Source organism: Pteropus alecto, unplaced genomic scaffold (genome assembly GCF_000325575.1).
Source record: "Pteropus alecto unplaced genomic scaffold, ASM32557v1 scaffold87, whole genome shotgun sequence".
NCBI lineage: Eukaryota > Metazoa > Chordata > Mammalia > Chiroptera > Pteropodidae > Pteropus > Pteropus alecto.
The window spans coordinates 12,475,787-12,494,670 of NW_006443225.1; the positions used below are offsets into that span (position 1 = coordinate 12,475,787).

The 18,884-nt window shown below is 43.5% G+C and overlaps 1 protein-coding gene across 1 annotated transcript in view; it reads left to right on the forward strand.

Annotated features, from left to right (window-relative positions):
• Nucleotides 1-18,884, forward strand: part of SULF1 (sulfatase 1) — a 121,239-nt gene that overhangs the window by 53,822 nt on the left and 48,533 nt on the right. Inside the window, exons 3-5 of the mRNA XM_006924018.3 lie at nt 337-409; nt 714-945; nt 9,869-10,108. Coding sequence (XP_006924080.1) covers nt 774-945; nt 9,869-10,108 — 412 coding nt within the window. The 5' untranslated portion in view covers nt 337-409; nt 714-773. The remainder of the gene's footprint in view (nt 1-336; nt 410-713; nt 946-9,868; nt 10,109-18,884) is intronic.

The following is an 18,884-nucleotide window of genomic DNA, read 5'->3' on the forward strand; positions in this document are numbered from 1 at the left end:
CGGTCACGGTGTGAGTGGAGATGATACCCTTAGCACTGTTTTATGGAGCTGATTATGAAATGGAGATGTTATTTGAGTCGTTTGTTAAGGTCGATCATCTGAGGGTCAATTTCTTCCTGTTTCTTCCTTTTGGAGTGCAGGCAAAAAAAATTCTATCATCTATCTATCTATCTATCTATCTATCTATCTATCTATCTATCTATCTACCTATCTATCATCTGTCTATCATCATCATCTATCTGCTGTCTTTAAGAGACTATTTCAGACCAAAAACCTGTATTGAAATCCTTCACTCATGTTTTCTTTGTATTTTTCTTTTTTTTCTCCCCCTTCCAGGAGCCCATCTGCAGATGTTCTGAGCACCTCTGGGTATAGAAATTGATTTTTCACCCAGGATACCTAATTCAAGGTATTAACTCTCGTCAGAAAACTTTCACACTCGTGCCCCTCTGTTGGAAATGATATTTCGGCCATGAATTGAAATAGGAGACGTTAGAATGAGAATAAAGGACAAAAGCGAATTTGCAAAATAATCAAGTGCTCCAACGCCCCAGCGCCCGGGAGAGTTTGCCACTTCTGACTCACGTCCCGCCCTTCCCATGCCAGCTTATGTGCCAGTTCTTGCTCGGCTGAGGCCCGTTTTCTGCAACTGTGTGTGGGGTTTGGATTTCATTTCAGTCTCTCTCTCCCTCGCTTTCTCTCTGGCTGCCCAGACCTGCAGACACCAGGAGGCTGAGACGTTGTGTCGGTTTTGTGACATCGGACCCAACACGATGAAGTCTTCCTGCTGGGTTCTGGTCTGGGCTGTCCTGGGGGCCGAGCTGCTGGGGAGCCTCTGTTCCACTGCCAGATCGCCGAGGTTCAGAGGACGGATCCAGCAGGAACGAAAAAACATCCGACCTAACATAATTCTCGTGCTCACCGATGACCAAGACGTGGAGCTGGGTGAGATGCGGGTTTTTCGTTTGTTAGTCTCTTTTGCTCAAGTGGTTCATTATCAGTAACTGTCAGTGAGCATTTGAGGCCTTAAGCAACAACCTAGTTTATTAAATGAACTTGCACTGAGTGTATAAGGCATTTGGTTTGCATTGCAATATTACTTTTCTGGTCTTAAGCTTTCGGAACAGTCTGGGGCGGGGCGGGCCTAGGAGAATAGGGGGCTGGAGGCAGGGAGTAAACCGAGATTAAATACTAGAGAAGTCAAGGATTTGATCGTGTATCTTGGAAACTCTTGGTCATTTTTTTTAAAAAAAATATTTGGGCAAAGTTGTTTCAACTTTGAGATTATGATTGTAATTCTTTGCAGTGTATATGAACATAGGTAGATGCTGGAGGAACTTTCCGTGGTTTATTATTAGAGTGAATAATTTATTCATAGTTTATAGTAATTGTCAGGTAATTAAAAGTTAGATATGATGAAGACTTCGCTCAGCTGGGTTAATTTTACAGCACTTAGAAAGCCTGCTAAAATCCGATGCTTAACTTCTGCATCATCTGGGTTTCTCACCTTCGATTGGCCCAGCCCCACGTTCTTGTCCGTAAGCCTGGGGTCAAGTTTCTCTAGGGTACCTAGGACAGAGAAGAAGCTTGCCCTGACAAGATGTCACCACCACTCATTGCCATTCCTCGACCCAAAGCCCTTGTTCCAGGCATCACTCAGCCAGGCTTATCTATCCATCACACTCGACCTGACCGTCACAAGCATCTTTTAGACTCTATGCCAGCAGAGCACCTGTCTTCTTTACAGAATCCTCTGACTAGGGTTCTCGAGGATAAAACCCTCCATGCTGGAATTTGATCTGAATGGAAGAGAACTTTGATTTCCGGTTTGAAACCAAACCTTGGAATTCCAACAAAGTGAATTCCTCGGGTTCAGTGGGAAGCAAGTGCACTGGTCTTAAGCTTTCAAAACAGTCTGGGGAAGTTCTAGGAGAACACGGGGTGATGATCGTTGAGATTGATTCACAGAGTCTGCTCCTTCTCACTTCACTCTTGAAACAAGAGTACAGGTTTTCAGACAACATGTCAAAATGAAAAGTCTCACAGGTATGACTTTAGTATGTACGTGGCTGGTAGTTTAAGTTTTTAATCACTCACAGAGCAAGCGAAATGATGTGAACACATCTGAATTTGCCTTCCTCATCATCTCACATGTCCGTCCCTTTCACTGTAGCCAAGATCTGTAGACTCTTCTCTTCTCTCCAGCTTTTCCCTTCTCTTCCGCTCTCCTCTGCAAGCAAAGGAGCCCTGGGCCGTCCGGCCCCCACCTGTCTCTGTAAGGCTTCTTCCCTTTCCCTCGCTTTTGCTCTGTGCCTGGTGGAAACAACTCGCATTTCCCTGAAGGCGTCCGGTGGTTTCAACTTTCTCCCCTATATTTCTTGCCTTTGCACATCTCGTCCCCTCTGCCTTTTCGCCCTTCCTCCACCTGAGGAAGCCCTATCTATTCTTCATCGCCCCGTTCAAATGCCTTACCCTCACCCAATGCTTAGTAATGTTCTAGGTTCTGTGCGAGAGATAATAGAAGCATAAGATGAGTCTCATCATCTTGTTGGCAAAACAGGTTGATGATGAACCACAGTGAACCGTGGGTCAGAAGAAGTTTAGAGAGGACCGCCCTTCTCGGCAGAAAAACTATGCCCTTTTGTCTAGCCTTTTGTAATATTCGCATAATCTTTCATGAACTGCTCTAGACTTTAGTTGGTTTGGGGGGTTTGGGGTTTTATTTCGTTTTGTTTTTACCATCTGAACCATTTTTAAGTGGACGATTCGGTAATGTTACGTATATTCACATTGCTGTTCAAACAATCTCCAAACTCTTTTTATCTTACAAAATTAAAATTCGATGCCCATTAAACAATAACTTCCCATACCTCCAGCCCCTGGCAACCACCATTCTACTAACAGTCTCTGTGAATCTGACTGCTCTGAGGATTTCACATAAGTGGAATCATACGGTATTTGTCTTTTTGTGACTGGATTATTTCATTTAGCATAACGTCCTTCCTCAGGATTCAGCCATGTTGTAGCATGTCAGGATTTCTGATGTTTTGAAGGCTAAATACTATTCCATTGTATGTATATACCACATGTTGTTTGTCCATCGTCCGTTGATAGAAATTTGAGATGCTTCCACTTTGTGACTATTGCTACTATGAACATAGGTTTATAAATATCTCTTTGAGACCCTGCTTTCAATTCTTTGGGGTAAACATCCAGAAGTGAAGTTGCTGGACAATTTGATAATTCTACTTTTAATTTTGGGGGGAACCACCAGACTTTTCCATAACAACTGTATCATTTTACATTCTCACTAACAGTGCACAAGGGTTCCAATTTCTCCACATCCTTGCCATCACTTGTTACTTCTATTTTTTGGATAACAGCCATCCTAATGGGTGTGGAGTGGTAGCTCATTGTGTTTTCGATAGGGTTGGGTTTTATTTTGTTTGCTTACATCCAAGCGCTTGGATAAATATTTACCTAAGCAAAACTTTTGGCACCTGTAATACTTCAGGCAATTTTGACTAGGTCGTCACGGTCCCCACCCCTCTCCATTGATCTCCATTTAGGCCAAGGAGCAGCTGCTATTTAAATCATCGTGCCCAGACTGTGTTTTTATTCTTAGTCAGAGAAGAGTTCTATGCAGCCTCCAACCAAATGTGAAAAATCTGAGAAGACAAAAGCCCTGTGATTTTTCTTATACACCTGGCTGCCTTCGCTTGCTTACCTTCTCGCTCTAGCTCTGTAGGCATTTAATTTCCAGTCCCCTAAGAAACTAGTCTCCATTTTTTAATGGCCTTTTGCCCTTTGAGGGAAAAATATAATGAGTCCTAGTGGCCTGGAAACAGTCCAGACAGATTTATTATCTGCTTCTTGGTCCCTTCTTCTCCCAACTTGTTTTTCTTCTCTTCTGATGGCTTTAGCTGAAACATCTGTTTTTTTCCTCCCAGTCCCACAGTTTGGGTGGAAGAAGGCATACTGTTTTATCATGTTATTTTTCTGTCTTACGTTTGCAGAATTACGATATCCGATAGACCGCTAGAGCCATTTTCAATATGGGAAATGTCACTGTTTCAGATTTCATGCTTGACAGTTGGCACCTGGGAAGATAGCAGTGATGTATTCGGTAATGACCATTTATATAGTTAAAACCTTAACTTTACTTCGTCGTGAGACAATGCCATCTAGAAACATTTGCCCTGCACAGTTAATAAGGGTTGAGTGTGCTTGTTGTCACTCATCAAAACATGAACCACTGTAATCCACGTGGGGGTGTGTCTCTCTAGAAAGCCAGGTGTATATGAATCCCATATGCTCGGGATTTCCCGAAGGGATGGTGATGACAATAGTTATTATTGAATTTTGGGTTTTATGAGTTTTCCTGGACATGATAAATAGGCTTGATAAAAATTTTAATGTTTGCTGGGATAAAATATTGGATAATCAAATGCTAAGATATTCGAATCAGGAATAGTAAAGTTTTGCCATAAAGTTTAACATGTAGAAAAGTAATTCAAGCTCTCTATGTGATTTTGGTAAAGTCATTCAGATTAGTGGGACATTTTCTTTCTCCCGACCTTTTTGCGCAGACGACTTGGGAATAGATAAGTTGGAGTGGGTAGAACGGTTGAAATTCCTGGCCACGGTTGTGTCAGCCCCAAGAACCTGTTACATACTCCATCCAGAGCCCTCTTCCTGAAGCCTAGATTTTCAGCTCCACCACCTTGCAAACCTAGTGGATCCTGCGGGATTCCCAAAGAGTGCCACAGCTCCCCTCCCGCCACCGCTGACCTGACAGCATCCCTGTCCACAGCTTGGTGTTGTCACAGCCTCCCCACCCCTGCAGGAGCAATGGCAGACGTCCCCAGTCCCAATCTGGAACTTTGGCACTGGAACAGCTTTTCTTGGCAGTCCTAGGACTCAGCTGTGGCCTGGACCTTCCCTGTCCTCAAACCAACCCAGCCAGCAGGGTCCCCACGCCAGCCGCTGGGCCTAGTCACAGTCGCTTCATAGCATCCCTGTCAGGCCTCCACCTCACAGGACAACTTTCAATTGTAACGAAGTCAGGCATCTTGCTTCAGGAGGTGGGCAGTTTGTGTAGAGAACTGATACTTTTAACTGCAAGCCAGCATTAACATTTTCAGTCTTAAAGAATAGAAAAGGTAGTTGACCTCTGTCTTAGTCCATTCAGGCTGCTATAACAAGATACCCTACATAGACTGGTCGGCTTAGTGGCTTCTAAACAACATACATTTATTCCTCACAATTCTGGAAGCTGGGAAATCCAGGATCAGGGTGCCAACAGATCTGGTGTCAGGCGAAGACCACTTTCCTGCTTCATAGATAGCTGTCTTTTCACGGTCCCCAGATGGTGGAAGGGGACAGGGAGCTCTCTGGGGTCTCTTTTATCATCCCGTTCATGAGGGCCACGCCCACATGACCTAATCACCTCCCATAAGCCCCGCCTCCTGATACTAACACATGGGATCTTGAGTTTCGCCATATGAATTTTCCAGAACACATTCAGTCTATGGTAACCTCTCTACTTTCATTGCAGCTCTTGGAATTGAGATGTAGATTACAGAGAGGGAGATGGAAAGGGCAGGGGGAGCTGAATGTGGCGGGTTTGGGGTGAGCACACGGTAAAATCGCCGCCCCGTGCCATTGGCTCCTCGACAGTCCTGTGATCTAGGCAGGTGAGCTGTTATTGGCTTCATTTTACAGGTGAGAAGCATGAACCAAAAGAGGGTAAATGACGTGCTCAAGCCAATCTGTGGCAAACTCCAGATGTTTCCCCACAAATTCAAGTCTAGGATTCTTTCTCTGCTCACTCTTATCCTCCTATGCCCTGCCATGGGAATATTGCTCTGAGTCTTCAATCTTAAGCTGCATATCATTCCTAGGAAATAATTGTTCTAATAACTAAGACCAGCACGATTGGCATTTTAGGCACCAAAGCCCTGAAATCCAGAGAGGCGAGGTGCCTCAGCTTGAAACAAAAGGACATAATTGCCCTTCCAATGACAGAACAAGAGATTGTCCCATCCACTCCTCTCAACAGCCATAAATGCATAATAATGGGTTTTATTACAGAAAAGTTTGGTTGAGTTTCCCAATGAAAAAATCAATGGTGCAATCACATGGAAACAGATTCAGCACAAGGCAGCACTATTGACCAACATTAATCATTGCACAGCCATAAAGAAGAAGAAGGTGCTTTGGGCTTACGTCGCTGGTGCATACTAACTCAGCAGAGGGAACAGGTATGCTTCTTGCATTCCATCGTCTGCATCTAGCCAAGATCAGAGGCAGCGTGTAACACCAATGTGGCTGTCAGCTGCTGAACACAGACGCATCTGTAGCCCACTCACCCTTCACCTGGCCCTAAGCTACCAAGATCGTTTCAGCCCTTTGGAGGGCAGGAGGCAGGCGTTAGTGTCTGTTAGTATCTCCCTTGGGAGGCCTGATGAAGCAAAATATGACACCACAGAAAGTGAGGCATATTTTGACTGCAAGCAGACATCATTTCTGTTTTTAAGTCTTGAAAACATCAATATCACAGCCAATGCTCAGCCTAGATGAAGCTTAAGAGATGGTCTCTGGAGCAGGCTGCCTACACTGCCTCTGGGCTCTGCCGTGTAGGATTTGTGTGACCCTAGGGGTGTTGTTTAGCCCTCTGCACATCAGTTTTATCATCCATAAAATGGGAATAATAAATAATAGCACCCACTGCAAAGCGTTAGTGTCAGGATTCGATGAGTTGATGTCTGTGGAGCACTCAGAACAGAACCCGAAAATAAGTATGAAATGACTGTCTCCTTTTCCCATCTCCAGCATCTTATAGCCTCGGAAGCGGTCTAAGCCGCTTAGGTCACTTAGAACAAGGCAGTCATAAAGTCTCTTCCCACTCTAGGCGTCCCTGATTCGGTGTCCAACCTAAAATACTCCTCCGGGTGTGGTCCATGTTCAGGGAGCTTGTTAGACATGCAAATTCGTGAGCCCTCCCCAATCTTGTTAAGTCAGTGTCGGTGTCTTGGGTGGGCCCAGCCTTCTGTGCATTAACGTGCTCTCTGGGTGGTTTTTAAAGATGAGAAAGGATTGTCCTAGAATCTCTCCTTTACCGAGAAACTTCGAGCCAGATGTGCACTTTTGGAACCCCCAGTGGTGGAGCTGCAGCGTTCGCGGTGACAGTGGGGACCAAACGTCTTCATCCATCCCTTTGACGTGGGGACTGGTTGGAAGCACAGCGTTGGCAGGGATTGCTGAGGACCTCAGCGCAGCTCGGTTAATTAAGAAAAGAGTGATACTTGGAACAGGGGAAGAGTTTGGCTGGGACAATTCCAGAGATTATTAATTGGGCTAAATTTTAGCCCATTTTTATGTTATTTAACTTGAGATCAGATTTCCACCTACCGTCCCGTATGCGCGGTTCAAATAAGTCTGTAAACAGGAGATTGTAGCTTTGTGATTCAGGACCTCGGAGGATGGCTTCGGGCTGCACACTGCTTTTTTAAATTTGAGTTTAGCTAGGCTTATAAAGGAAGCTCTGAAAGCTCATTCTTTGAGATGAAAAGATTCTTAGGCAATGAAAATCTATCACTAGTGTTTGCTGAATTTTTCCAAAAGTCAGGATATTACAATGAGTAAGCACTGCAGAGACTTAAAGAGGAGTCGACTTCAACATCTCTCTCCCCACGCCCACGACCCTACTCATCTATTTGTCTCCAGGATGTTTCCCCCATATGGTGAACCAACACAAATATGAAATGCAACATTTCTAAAATGGATTTTTGTGTTCTTCTATAGGGCACATTTTCTTTTAGTTATTTTTAGACCAACGGCGAAACAATTACTTTTCCAGTTTTCTTTCCATGCTGAAACCTTTGAGCTATTAGTCAGCTCATAGCCTTCTGATGCATTACAAAGTCTCTTGGATGTGTTTCTTAGGGCCGCTCTATTTTAGAGACACAATCTGGTTCAGGTTCTTATCACCTCATGGCCCGATGGCTTCAGAGACTTCTTGGCTGTTCTCTTGATGGACCAGCCCATTCTCTCCTCTGCATATACCCGCATCGCCACGTTGCCATAGCAACACGTCTTGAAGACTTTTTCTTACCATGCCATTCATGTCTTTGACAAAGAACCTACTCTGCCTTCATTTTGTCTATTCCATCCAACCCGATATCTCTACTCAGCTTCCCAGCTCTTTGCTAACTCTGCCTCACACACTTCAAGAGAATTCTCCATATTCTTTTCAATTCCAGAAAATCGATGTGCTGTACTCATCACTTACTTAGCATCCTCCTCATCCTCCCAACAATCCACTTCACCCAGTCGATATTTTCCTTCCTTCTCTCCTTCCATTTGTCCTCACCTCTTATTAGACATTCGCTCCGGGTCCCCTCTATCCTCAGATGCGCTGCTACTGCTGTATCCGCACCGTTATGTGTATGTCGCTTTGCGGATGTCCCAAAGGGATCTTTATATGTGGGTTCTCTTCTAAGTAGCTGACTATTGAAGACCAGAGGCAGCAGAGAATTTTCCATTTGCTTTGTCGATGCAACACTTGGGGACCGGCCCAGAGTTCAAGGTTGATAGATTGTCTGGCATGAAACGGGTGCTCATGACATGCTATTCAATGATCACCAAAAGGTCGCTTGGTCCCCTGAGCACATCCAGAGAAGAAAAAGAGGTCAGGAGTCTTCCTAAGTAAAGCATATTTTAGGGAGATTTCATGAGACCCAATTAGAAACTCTCCTCCTGCTTTCATATGTTTCCCATGAGCAGTAAAAGCTAATACGTGAAAAAATCAGGCTCACTGTGGCTTTTTGGATGGTGGCAGGCTTCTCTTCTGCTCTGAATGCTTGCCTGGTTTGCATCACGATTTCCTTCCTTGCTGGAAAACTACACAGACTTTCTCTGGAAGAAGTGGGACCTGTTGGAAATGTGAGGCTCCAGGATTCAAATGCAATGGGCTTGGCTGTAGCGTTCTGTAGTGCATTTCTTGACAAGTCCTGAAAAGACTATTGAATTCTGGCCTGTGCTTTTTTTCTGCAGTGTTTGGATGTGTTTCAGCTGCAGTGTTTGGTTGGATAGAGTAATCGAAATAGAATTTTTTTTTCCCTCAGCGATCTTATGTTACAATTTCATCTTTTACAGTTAAAATGGAATATTTTAGTACTATGCAAATATTTCTCGACTGCAATAGAATCATAGCTCTTTCATGAGCAAATAACCTGTCTTTTCAAATTACATATAAACAGATGAAAATATAAACTAGTAGTGCCATCCTCATAGAAAAGCTGGCAGGCATTTGGTGAGTTTCCTAGAGGATACCAAGTTACACTGAGGATCCTTTTTTCTTTTTTTAATTAAATACAGGCATCTTAGAGGAACTTCTACTTAATAAGAAAAATTCTTTTACTCTTCTGTTTCGTATGATTAAAACACTATAGTCATCCCTGCAATGTCGCTAGCTGTGTGCGTGTGTGGTGGGCCAGGGGTTCATGCTCTCTGTAATAGGCTATTGTTCTCTGGTAATCTTCAAAGGGCGGCTGGCCTTTGAATCTGCTCCATATCTAGAATTCTAGCTTTAATTATCAGATTAGCCTGCATTTTTTTTTTTTCCTTTGCCATGAAGGAGGGGAAAAGCTGAAATGTGTTTATTATTCTGCGAGACACTTGAGATGGTAGGATCCCAAATCTTTGATTTTGTTCTGGAAATGAGAGCTGGTCGAATTATAGACTCCTTCAGGCCAAGGGAAGGAAATTAATAAATTCAGGGAATGGAGCCACTGAGTGACAAGACGTAAACAAGTGCTCGTGCGGGGGGCACCCTGCTAAACCACACGGGACTTGTGCCTTTCAGGGTCCCTGCAAGTCATGAACAAGACAAGAAAGATCATGGAGCATGGCGGGGCGACCTTCAGCAACGCCTTCGTGACCACGCCCATGTGCTGCCCGTCCAGGTCCTCCATGCTCACGGGGAAGTACGTGCACAACCACAACGTGTACACCAACAACGAGAACTGCTCCTCGTCCTCGTGGCAGGCCATGCACGAGCCCCGCACCTTCGCTGTGTATCTCAACAACACTGGCTACAGAACAGGTAATGGGTGAACTTTCTGGCCCACGAACCTTTGACGGCACAACTCAGACACAGGGAAATGTGGTGCGTGATGAAGTATACGAAGTTCCAGTAAGTCTCTAAATTGGAGGTATTCTAGGCTTTTCTCTTCCGTATCTGTGTCCTCCCCATCCCCTACTTTTTGACTCCGAAGGATGTACCCATGAGAGATCTCTTAGAGAAAAGTCAGAATGATCCTCAGTGGATGCGTTATGAAAGCGTCATATCTATCAGAGTAGCCAGCAACTGAGATTTTTCAGGAGAACGTACAGCAGATGGGTTTTCATAGTGTTTACCTGCTTACCTGAAGCTCCCGATTCTCAAGTGATCGTGGCACGGCTTGAAGCTTGTCCCAGGTCTCGGTAAATCCCGCCGATCGTTTCAGTGAGAAATCATCAAGGGTTTTGAAACTGCTCAGTGTCTCCTCCAGGGTCCAGGACACAGTAAATGGTCACAATTCTTTATTGGATTCATAAATAACTGAATCAACAAACCAGTGATTTATTTATTCATCCAGAATTCATAGAATTTGGAGTTTCTTTAGGTTAAGTTGTGGTCATTTTCAGGCCTCGAATGTTCACCTCCATCTTTCAGGGCAGGAAGGTAATTGCTACATCTCTTACTATTGCTTAACTTATACAGGGCAAGGGGGAGGTGTGGGTTAGTTGGTCTTTTGAAAATTGGGGTCCTCTCTCAGGAGAGGTCGTGAAAATGATGCCAGTCTTTCTAAGAAAGAAGCAAGGCTCCTTTTACTAAAGTTGCCCCTCCCACGCCCCCCACCCCCACCCCCAAGGCTTTTATTCTCCCAACATTTAGATGCTCTTCGTGGGTTTCCCCAGCATTTCTTCATGAAAGAAAACAAGGCTGTTGCTACCAGGGCTACAGTGCAAAAGTTTTTTTCGGAACCACCCAGACTTATGCCTATGAATTAATGATATCATCGTTAAAGCTTGTTGGGAATGACTTTACAAATTCTCTCTTCTGAAGGTTTAAAAGTAAAGGATTTCTGATCAACGTATTCTCTTAAATCTCTTTTAAAAACGGAATTAATCTTTACCACTGGACTCAGGAAATATGTGGCCATTTGCTTCTTTGCAGAATACTCCATGGGCACCTAATACTTGTTATTTATGGGTGAGAATATTCATCGTGAATATGACTGTGTTGTCATTACAGGCTTCTCAAGATCCGCCCCCACAGAGGAAGCCCCTCTTGTGAGTCTCAGGGGTGTTTGCTTATGCTCAGAAAAGAAGTTAGGCTCCTCAGAGTGCCTTATTCTGAGTGTGTTTTCTCACATAAGTGATTTAGATTTACAGCCCTTTTCATCTGAGAGCTCCGAAGCAATCTGCAAATCCATCAAACATCCCCGTAGGGTTCATAGACAGCAAATGTACTTGGCTTCATTTTATAACTGAGGTGGGGATTTCAAATATTGTGTGACCAACTCAGAAGCAAAATCAGAAACGGTCCCCTAATGCCTGGTTCCTGATTTTGACCCCAATTGTGTTTTGTTCATGGAAAGCATTGTGAGAGGTCAGTGCCTTTCAACTCCCAGGCTCCCTGTAATTTAATCCATAGCAGCAGATACACAGCTGGAAGGGTCGGGGCTCTCACCATATCCAGCGTGATATCCAGATATGGAGAGACACAGAGAACCAGCCCCGCCAGGACTGAGAACAGTCAGACAGGGTTTGCTCATTTGTTTCGGGACTGAACCAAGAAAGGGGGGAAGAAGATGAACACGTCCCGGAGACAAGGTACATGGCAGTGTGACTATAGTTGACGGTGTTGTGTTCATACTTGAAATTTGCTAAGAGGATAGATCTTTGGTGTTCTCGCCACAAAAGGGAATAAAAGGAAAATGATAAAGATATGAGATGATGGATATGTTGGTTGGCTTGGAGGCGGTGAATATTTCACAGTGTTTATGTATATCAGGCAATCAGGTTGTATACCTTAAATATATACTATTTTTGATTGTTGATTATATGTCCGTAAAGCTGGGGGGAGGGTAGAAAGAAAGGGGTAAAAGAAAGGAATTAGCTACCCTATGCCAGGCATTTTAGCTGAGTTGTCTCACCTAATTCTCACAGTAATCTTGAAAGAAAGAATTTGCCCATGTTACCAGTGAAGAAACAGCGCGACTCAGAGTTATTTGACCAAGAACACGAGCTGGTCAGGGCTAGAACGAATCCAGTACATCTGACTCAGTCTTTTCTGTTCCCATTGTCTTATTTCTTTCCATGTGTTTCCATCATGCCTCACTCCAAACGACCTCACAGAGACACATAAAACATACTAGGATACAGAGCAGTCAGGACTCTGGCAAATGGAAATCAAGGGGAGAACTAATTAAAGTCAAGGCAAAGGTTGGTATGCGAGCTGCATGCCATGGACTTGAAGAGAAAAGCTGCATATTTGGAGATAAGTTTCCAGATGGCAAAGGCAAAAATTGCAACACCATCCATGACAAAATATACTGGGTCACTGAGGTAAAAACAACTTAGTCGCTTCTAAGAAACACAGTATGTTCTGATACTTGTTTCAGTTATGCCAGGCTGTTCCACCCTGCAGTGGATTACAAGAGCCTGAATAAAACTCAGAGATAATTTAATTCAATCCCCTTATTTTCAGATGAGCAAACTTAGACTCACAAGGTTAAGGTGACTTAAAGTGACACATTTGATATTCTAATGGGAAGGATAGGCGTCAGCATCTTGATCTGGAGGCTGTTTCCAGGATGCTCTCTAACCTTATGTGTTAGGTCTAGGATGAAATTGCACGTCGTAAGGCTTCTCCAGTGACAAGTTTCTGTCTTTTCACGCAGCCCAGTGGGCCTGCTTCGGTCAGTTGTCTTCTCTAGGGAAAGGAAATTTGTTCCTGGAAACTAAGACTGATTCTGAAGCCAGCCTTCTCCCCAGGGGTCTAGATACTTAGGTAATAATGGAATTTATGGTGAGTCATCTTACAAAATAACAAGAATATTTTTAAAGGAAACGAAGGCCTTTCCAAATACTTAGTTAGGAAAACAAATGTCAATGTGCCCATTAGTAAATCAGAAAAATTACAAATGGAAGACTAGAGTGGCCTGACAAAGATCAACTGAGCTTAAATTTATCTTTGACGAGAAAGTATTAAAGTGTCTGAGACAATTTGAAAGTAAAGATTTCTTCGTGATAATAATTATTGATCTAAACAGGGACAGTGACACATTTGAAAATAGACAAATAAACACATCAAGATGACAGGAAATTAAGAGAGTTGGTGAGTAGGTATTAAACCAGCATAATTATATATGAGCCACAAGACTAGTTGGAAAAGAGCCAACTCATAGAGATTTTGTTGTTTTTCTAAAAATGAACACGTTATTTAGAACACTTAGCCGAGAACCTAAGAAAAATAGTAAAAGAAGCTAAATATGTATTGTACATAAATATCCATTGAGAAAAAAGCAAAAGGCAGCAATCAGATTTATGAAGAACAGCTCAGAGAAGATAAATTACTAAGTGGTTTATTTTGGAAGACATCCAGAATACATGGATTTAAATGAATCAAATTGTTCCAATATTATATTTACCATTGTATGACATGATTTTTCTCTTTCAGAACTGAGGCATTTTTGGACTGGCTATAGCCTAAATTTTTCTAAATTTACTCATGGAAAATATGACTGTACAGCAGCTTAAATGTTTGAAAAGGGGAAAATACAGTAACATGTCTATTGCATTTTATGTTCTGACAAGTGAACTGGGAATGACATTGGATTATCTATCATAAAAATGAATTTCCTGCCTGACTATATGCTCAAAATTTTTTTAGTTTAATTTCTTCTAAGGGTATGGGTATGAATATAAAACCTAGCGTAACTTTTAAGGTAAAAGTAATAATCCAAGTTTGAGCTGTAGTGTCAATGTTAGCAAAAATCCTGAATGAAAACTGAGGAGATCTAGAGTCACATCCTAGCTCTGCCTTTAATTTGTTTTGAGAATTTGTACAGGCCAGTTTTCCAGCCTTTATAATGCAGAGATTGGACTAGAATGATTCCTAAGTGTTTTTCCTGTCCAAAATTATACAGTAATTTTATTATAATCACTGTAAATACTATGTTGATTTATTTAAAAATTGTAGTGTTCAAATTATAATCAGAACACATGACACATGATACAGCATGTGAATTAAATCTTACTAAAATTCTACTTCATGTCACTGGAGTAGAAAGGGCAATATTTAATAGAGATCCGCTCTTTTTCTAACAAAATAATTTAGACAAATTAATCAAGTTTCTAATTTCATGTCTTTTTACATTACAAAATTTTTGTTACTTATAGCAAATATATTCTCTAATATGGGATTTTTTAAATGTAGAGTTCTTATATAGTAAAGCAAGCTAATATTGCTTTGATTAGTTATGGCATCGTAGGTTTTTGGTAAGCACATGAACAGAAGACATAGCATACCACAGTATGCTAGTTATTGAACCACACTAGTGTAGGCTCAGAACTACACTAGACACTGGGATGTGAAGAGTTAAAATAAGATGCCTGTCTTCATCAGACTTACAATCTAATTGTGGAAAACAGACTCATGTATATACATTGACATAAGAGTAAGTCATAATTTTAACTCGGTTCAAAATTTGTATATTTTTAGTTACTACCAGCGAAATCCTGCGACCTAAATCTGTCCATTACATAAAGTAAAAGCTCAGCATATCATTTGTTATATTAAATAAGATTTAACTTCTCCGTGGCATCACAAATCTTGTGTATAGTTACTCTTGCTAATTTAAAAATAAGTGCCTTTGCTTCAGACGGTTCAAGGAAATTTTTCTACGTATTACGGGGATGGATAGTCCTGGACAGAGTAACATGACCCAAAGTCAAAACTAATGATAATCAAGTCTTTCTGATCTTTCCCGCTGTCTCTTAACCCCCTTCCCACCTTGTTAAACATCTGTGAAGGGACGTGTTTAGTGGAGTCCCAGAGAAGAAAATGAGATGGAAGGACGGGTCGATGGCATGTTAGTGATACATTCAGATAGCATAGCAATAAGGTGTATTGAATTGCCAGGGCCAAAAGAGAGAAAAACTTCAAACTACACATACTGTAATGGCAAAACGGGCAAGAAAAACGAAATTCACCTTAGAGAGGGAGAAAGAGATTTCATATATCTGGAGGAAAATAATTAGAAACCCAGATAATCCATTGCAGAGCGCTGCCAGGAAGCGTAACATTGAAAGAGGCCAGGAGGAGTGATTACAAATGAGTCTCAATGTCAGCAGGCAACAAGAAAGGCCAGTCACTCGAAGCCACCAGCACTGGGGTGCTGCATGGTGACACACGAGGTCCAGGACTCCCTTGGAACAAATGTGTCGGGTGAGGACACATCTAGGATACTGAGTACGCTTTTACACTCCGTGAGCCCAAAGACACCGAAAACCTGGGGAGTTCTGATGTAACGAGCACGGTTAAGAGACTCGCAGAGATGGTTTAGACGAGGAGGGTAAAGGAGAGGGAACAGCCATGGCAATGGGTAGAAAACAGTACAAAATAACCGAACGAGTAAGACCGCGAGGGGAGGGCAGGAGTGACTTGGCATGGCTTCTCTGAGAGGGAAAAAAAAAACCAGCAAAAAAAGTCAATAAAACTAAAAGTCGTAGGAAATCTTTTAAAACTAATCAAGCGGGAACACGGGAGACAAATTGTTGCCACAAAATACGTCGGATTGGGAAAGAAAAATATGTAACCTCTCAAGAAATGTGTCAGCGCGCACGTGGAGGACTCTAGGGCGAGATTTCTTTGCACGGCGGAATGGTAAATTATTTAAAATCAACACAGAGTTGCAAGGGCAGCGATGCTAAGACGAGCACTCGCAGTAGCGGCGCTTAGAAAGCCCTCGTCGTGTGCCAAGCGCCGCGTTTAGCACGTTGCCCATGTACGAGCTCTTTTCATCCTGACAACGATCCTGCCACCATCCTTATGATCACCTTCTTGGTTGCCCAGAGAGGGAATTGTCAGGTAACTTGCCTGTGGGCACATTGCTTCCAAGGAGCAAGCCAGGATTGGAACCCAAGCAGGCTGGCTCCGAGGTTTATATTCCAAGCCACTGTGCTGTTTTACTGCTTTGAAAACAAAAGGAGAGAAAGATGGAATAAACTCCTAGGGTTGAGAAGCAGGCCAGGGGAAAGAGCGGTGCTGAGGTTTTTAAGTAGCCAGTTCCTGGAAACGGTCCCCTTGTGAAGCATCACTGGTGGGGTGTGGTCTTGGTCAGCTGCCTGTGACTCCAAGTCATGTTATTATCCCTTTGTCGGAAGAGGATAATCAGGTTGCGGTCTGTGTGGAAAGGTGGTTAGTCTCCAAAGACAAGAATTCCTACTGCACGTAGTCAGCTCGGAGGAAAATCCTGAGTCATATCTGACGTGAGAGCCTCTGACACTTTGTTCTACGCCCGTCCGTCTACCCTGGGGTTCCTGGCAGAACCCTCAAGCAGTGGGCATTTGGCTAAGTCACCACATGATTGATTCACTCATTCACAGATTGAACAGATAAATTCAACAAATAAGTAAACATCATTGTCATGTTCTTCAGGCTTGAGTCAGTTCTTCCAAGAAACTCTGAAGCTCTGAAAATATTTAGACCAAATCAGCTTTGCACAATTATAATTCAAGCAAAAACACAAAATTTCATAAGTCTAGAATCTGTAGAATCCCCAGAACACATGGGGGTCCCTGAACCCCAGTTTGAAAAACGAAAATTATGGAGCCCCTTTATTACGTGCAGGGATGTACAGATACGAGGCAAAGGCAATGTCTGCCCTCAGAAGCCTTACAATCGAACAGGACTACACCACAAGGAAGAAAGGGATGATGGCAGTAGAGCCGCAGACACCAGATGCTATGGGATTGTGGCAAAGGCTGGGAACGAAATGGCACGTGCTCTGGCCCAAGGGTCAGACGGAGAAGCAGCACGGGCAGAGGTACAGAGGTGGGAACCAAAGCACACAGCGTCGGAGAGAGGGACAGTTAACCGAGAAATGCGAGATGGGGTTGGAAAGAGAGGGATTTTGTTCAGACCCAAGGTAGGCTGGGGATGGCACGCTCTCAAATTAAGCTTGATCATGCAGGTGACAAGGATCCATCTAGATTGTGAGAAGAGGGTGACGTGACCAGAGCCGGTCTTCAGGAAGGTGGCAGTGAGAGTGAAAGACCCTGGAGCCTGGCTGAGAAAGCCAGCGGGAGACTATGGGCAGGCGTGAGGGGTGTCACGTGATCAGAGAAAGGGAGCATAGTGGCCAGATGCTCCATTTGCGAACATTTATTTCCATACAGATAGGATTTTAAGTAGCCAGTTCCTGGAAACGGTCCCCTTGTGAAGCATCACTGGTGGGGTGTGGTCTTGGTCAGCTGCCTGTGACTCCAAGTCATGTTATTATCCCTTTGTCGGAAGAGGATAATCAGGTTGCGGTCTGTGTGGAAAGGTGGTTAGTCTCCAAAGACAAGAATTCCTACTGCACGTAGTCAGCTCGGAGGAAAATCCTGAGTCATATCTGACGTGAGAGCCTCTGACACTTTGTTCTACGCCCGTCCGTCTACCCTGGGGTTCCTGGCAGAACCCTCAAGCAGTGGGCATTTGGCTAAGTCACCACATGATTGATTCACTCATTCACAGATTGAACAGATAAATTCAACAAATAAGTAAACATCATTGTCATGTTCTTCAGGCTTGAGTCAGTTCTTCCAAGAAACTCTGAAGCTCTGAAAATATTTAGACCAAATCAGCTTTGCACAATTATAATTCAAGCAAAAACACAAAATTTCATAAGTCTAGAATCTGTAGAATCCCCAGAACACATGGGGGTCCCTGAACCCCAGTTTGAAAAACGAAAATTATGGAGCCCCTTTATTACGTGCAGGGATGTACAGATACGAGGCAAAGGCAATGTCTGCCCTCAGAAGCCTTACAATCGAACAGGACTACACCACAAGGAAGAAAGGGATGATGGCAGTAGAGCCGCAGACACCAGATGCTATGGGATTGTGGCAAAGGCTGGGAACGAAATGGCACGTGCTCTGGCCCAAGGGTCAGACGGAGAAGCAGCACGGGCAGAGGTACAGAGGTGGGAACCAAAGCACACAGCGTCGGAGAGAGGGACAGTTAACCGAGAAATGCGAGATGGGGTTGGAAAGAGAGGGATTTTGTTCAGACCCAAGGTAGGCTGGGGATGGCACGCTCTCAAATTAAGCTTGATCATGCAGGTGCCAAGGATCCATCTAGATTGTGAGAAGAGGGTGACGTGACCAGAGCCGGTCTTCAGGAAGGTGGCAGTGAGAGTGAAAGACCCTGGAGCCTGGCTGAGAAAGCCAGCGGGAGACTATGGGCAGGCGTGAGGGGTGTCACGTGATCAGAGAAAGGGAGCATAGTGGCCAGATGCTCCATTTGCGAACATTTATTTCCATACAGATAGGAACTGCCTGGAAGCGTAGGCACCTCTAAAACCTATTTAATGAAGCCAGGAAACAGTTCGGACGTGGAAAGCAGAGAACATGGTCTCTCTCTAAATTAAAGACGACCACCTTTTAAAAAACTGAAAAATTAAAACTTGTGTGCATGCGTGTGTATGTGTGTATAGATATAGGTCTGTGTGTGTACACATCCATGTATACCTACACCCACATGTATGCCCGTGTATACATATGTAGATGAAATGTTCTCTGGCCCTTCATACTTGAGGGGAAGGCTGTGTGTGTGTCTGATGGGA